Source organism: Montipora capricornis, chromosome 13 (genome assembly GCF_036669925.1).
Source record: "Montipora capricornis isolate CH-2021 chromosome 13, ASM3666992v2, whole genome shotgun sequence".
NCBI classification, from domain to species: Eukaryota; Metazoa; Cnidaria; class Anthozoa; order Scleractinia; family Acroporidae; genus Montipora; species Montipora capricornis.
This window is the reverse complement of record NC_090895.1, coordinates 33,242,070-33,244,569: the sequence shown is the minus strand read 5'-3', so window position 1 is coordinate 33,244,569 and position 2,500 is coordinate 33,242,070. Positions and strand designations below refer to the sequence as shown.

General features: G+C 38.1%; 1 protein-coding gene across 3 annotated transcripts in view; it reads left to right on the top strand.

Annotated features, from left to right (window-relative positions):
- The window catches only part of LOC138028453 (uncharacterized), a 54,705-nt gene that overhangs the window by 17,451 nt on the left and 34,754 nt on the right, over positions 1 to 2,500 (top strand). For all 3 annotated transcript variants that reach the window (XM_068875996.1, XM_068875998.1, XM_068875997.1), the window contains one exon: positions 1,782 to 1,802. In XM_068875996.1, coding sequence (XP_068732097.1) covers positions 1,782 to 1,802 — 21 coding nt within the window. The remainder of the gene's footprint in view (positions 1 to 1,781; positions 1,803 to 2,500) is intronic.

Sequence of the window (2,500 nt, the reverse complement as noted above, 5' to 3'; positions counted from 1 at the left end):
GTGCTCACTAAAACTGTTTCCTGCCAAACTCAAGCTATACAAAAGTAATCACACACACATTACCCTTATGGTTTTCATTTTGTGAAGATGTACTAAAGCAAGGGAATTTGTAGGTAAAAATATCTGTTCAAAACTAAACAATGTGTCAAGGAGTTGTACATTAATAGGTCATTTCTGAGTTCATGTCTGCCTCCTCTTCAAAGCGAGTCTAAGTGCAAAGTTTTTCTTATGAAAATTAGTTTTCATTCATATGTAAAGTAGAACCAATTACCATCACCAAAACGACGCACTTAGATTCGCTTTGAAGAGGAAGCAGACATGGCCTATTAGTTTCCCATTGTGTCCCTAACACTTCTCTTCAGGTTACTGTCACATATTTTCATAAATAATGTTGAGAAGAAAGATCACAGAGTGTCCCTCTAACCCCTCTTACATGTATCACATAGACCAAAAAATGAATGGTAACCGTAAACACTCTACTTCCAAACCCAAACTTATGGTAGTAAATGCTGTACATGTTGGTAGTTGATGTTTCAGCTTAATAGAAACATTGTGTCCTATTGTGTAAAGTGCATGTACTTTATATTTATAATGCAGAGATCCTGTACTTAAATGGGCTGTGGTAAACAATGCTTCCAGTAACGGTCTCATCAAAAAATGATGTTTATGCGGGATAACATGGTTCATAAAGCTACATTCAGAAATTTTAAATTCAGAATTCAGTGCAAGAGCATTTTCAACTTAGAAGCCTTCAGTAATTACCTCTTTGTCAGAAATTTTAATGATATTTCGTTTTTTGGAATGATATGGGAGAGAAATGGATGTCTGATGAAGGCAGCACCAAGACAAAGCTTGACCCATCTGGATTCCCTTCTGAACCCCATTCTCGACACCCTCAAAAATTGAAGAAAACGATATGTAAATACCTGTTACAACTTTTGGGCTCATTAAGCGTTGAAACGTTAGCTCTTTCCAACATGTACTCAATATTTTTTTTTTCTCACGCCCATTTTCGTACCACCCACATCATAAGTATGACCACCCACATATAATAAAGAAAGTATCACAGTTCTGGTGTGTGGTGTGGTGTTTTGGTCAGCAGGCGGTGGTTGGTGAAGGCACAACACGATGCAAAAATGGGTGTGAGAAATAAATATTGACTACGTCTTGGAAAGAGCAAAGTTTTCAACACTTAATGAGCCCACAATTTAAATATTGTTTTCTTTAATTTTTGGGTTGGTCCACTATGGGGTCCACTTTGGGGGTCCACAGTTTGCACCATCCTGCTTGAAAATATGGTTTCATGACTGATCAATTCAATTCCTACTTAAGACTCTCACTGAACTGGACACGAGTGGGTGCCAATGCTATTTACCCTTTCACTCGTGAACCAGCGGCCATTGAGAAGTCAATTCGTCTGTTGTCAGACAGAGTTACAGTGCAACATCACTTTTCGTTGCCATCTAAAAAACGTTCACATTTGACAACTATGTGTAAATACTTCAACTCAACAACCCATGTAACGGTGTTCAACTTACATTATCCAAGCGTCCGAGCTCTGCAAAGAGGCGTGACTGTCAATCAAATTCGCACACCCTGATTGGCAGAAAATTTGTAAAAAAAACTTTGTTAGGTGGCCACGGTAAGGCGCGTCGCACTGTAAATCTATTAGTGTCACTCTTAGGAAGGGGAAGGGTTACTGTTAAGGTGAGCTAAACCAATAAAATCTCAATGTCTACCTAATTATTCACTCATCACCTTGCTTTTTTGTTTAAATCCAGAAATGGTTGGAGAATTGAAAGGTGCGTTAATTAATTGAACTACACAAGTACCATACAATGGGATTTACAGTAACAGAAGACCTAGAAATTTCACTAGTTTATCTACTTGACCTATTATTCTACGTGGCTGTAGGTATATGATTACGGAATAGCGTGGATTGCGTAGTGGTGCTATGAATTGAAAAACCTAAATTGTGATGAAAGATTGAATGAGACTGAAATAATATCAATTAAAATGTTTGGCCTCATAAAAATCGCTTATTTTTCTCCAAAAATTCATAATAGGGTCATTAAGATGAGACAATGGAGATTCTACACGTAGTTAACCCTTAACGGTCTGCGGGGCGCCCCATTGATGAGTAAACTTATCAGACGTTAGACAAAGTAAAATCTGTAAGTGGCCACTGAGAGTAAAAGGGTTAATGCACATGAAATTTTTAAAGTAAAAGCGAATCCAGAGGCCTCCTTTTTGTATTACTGGAAAGTAATCAGCGGGCTTCAATATAAATGAATTATCTGCTGAGTTAAAAAAATTCTTTGAAGTGGATTCAGAGCCACCTTGAATTTTCCAAGGAGGTCGGTCTAAATCCACTGAAGAGAATTTTTTAACTTTGCAAAGAGTTCCAATTTAGCTAGGCTCCATTACCAGCCGCTGTTTCGGGAAATGATCCAGCGCTCACTCCCGAAATCTTGGCTGGACGCGTGAAATGAGCCATTCT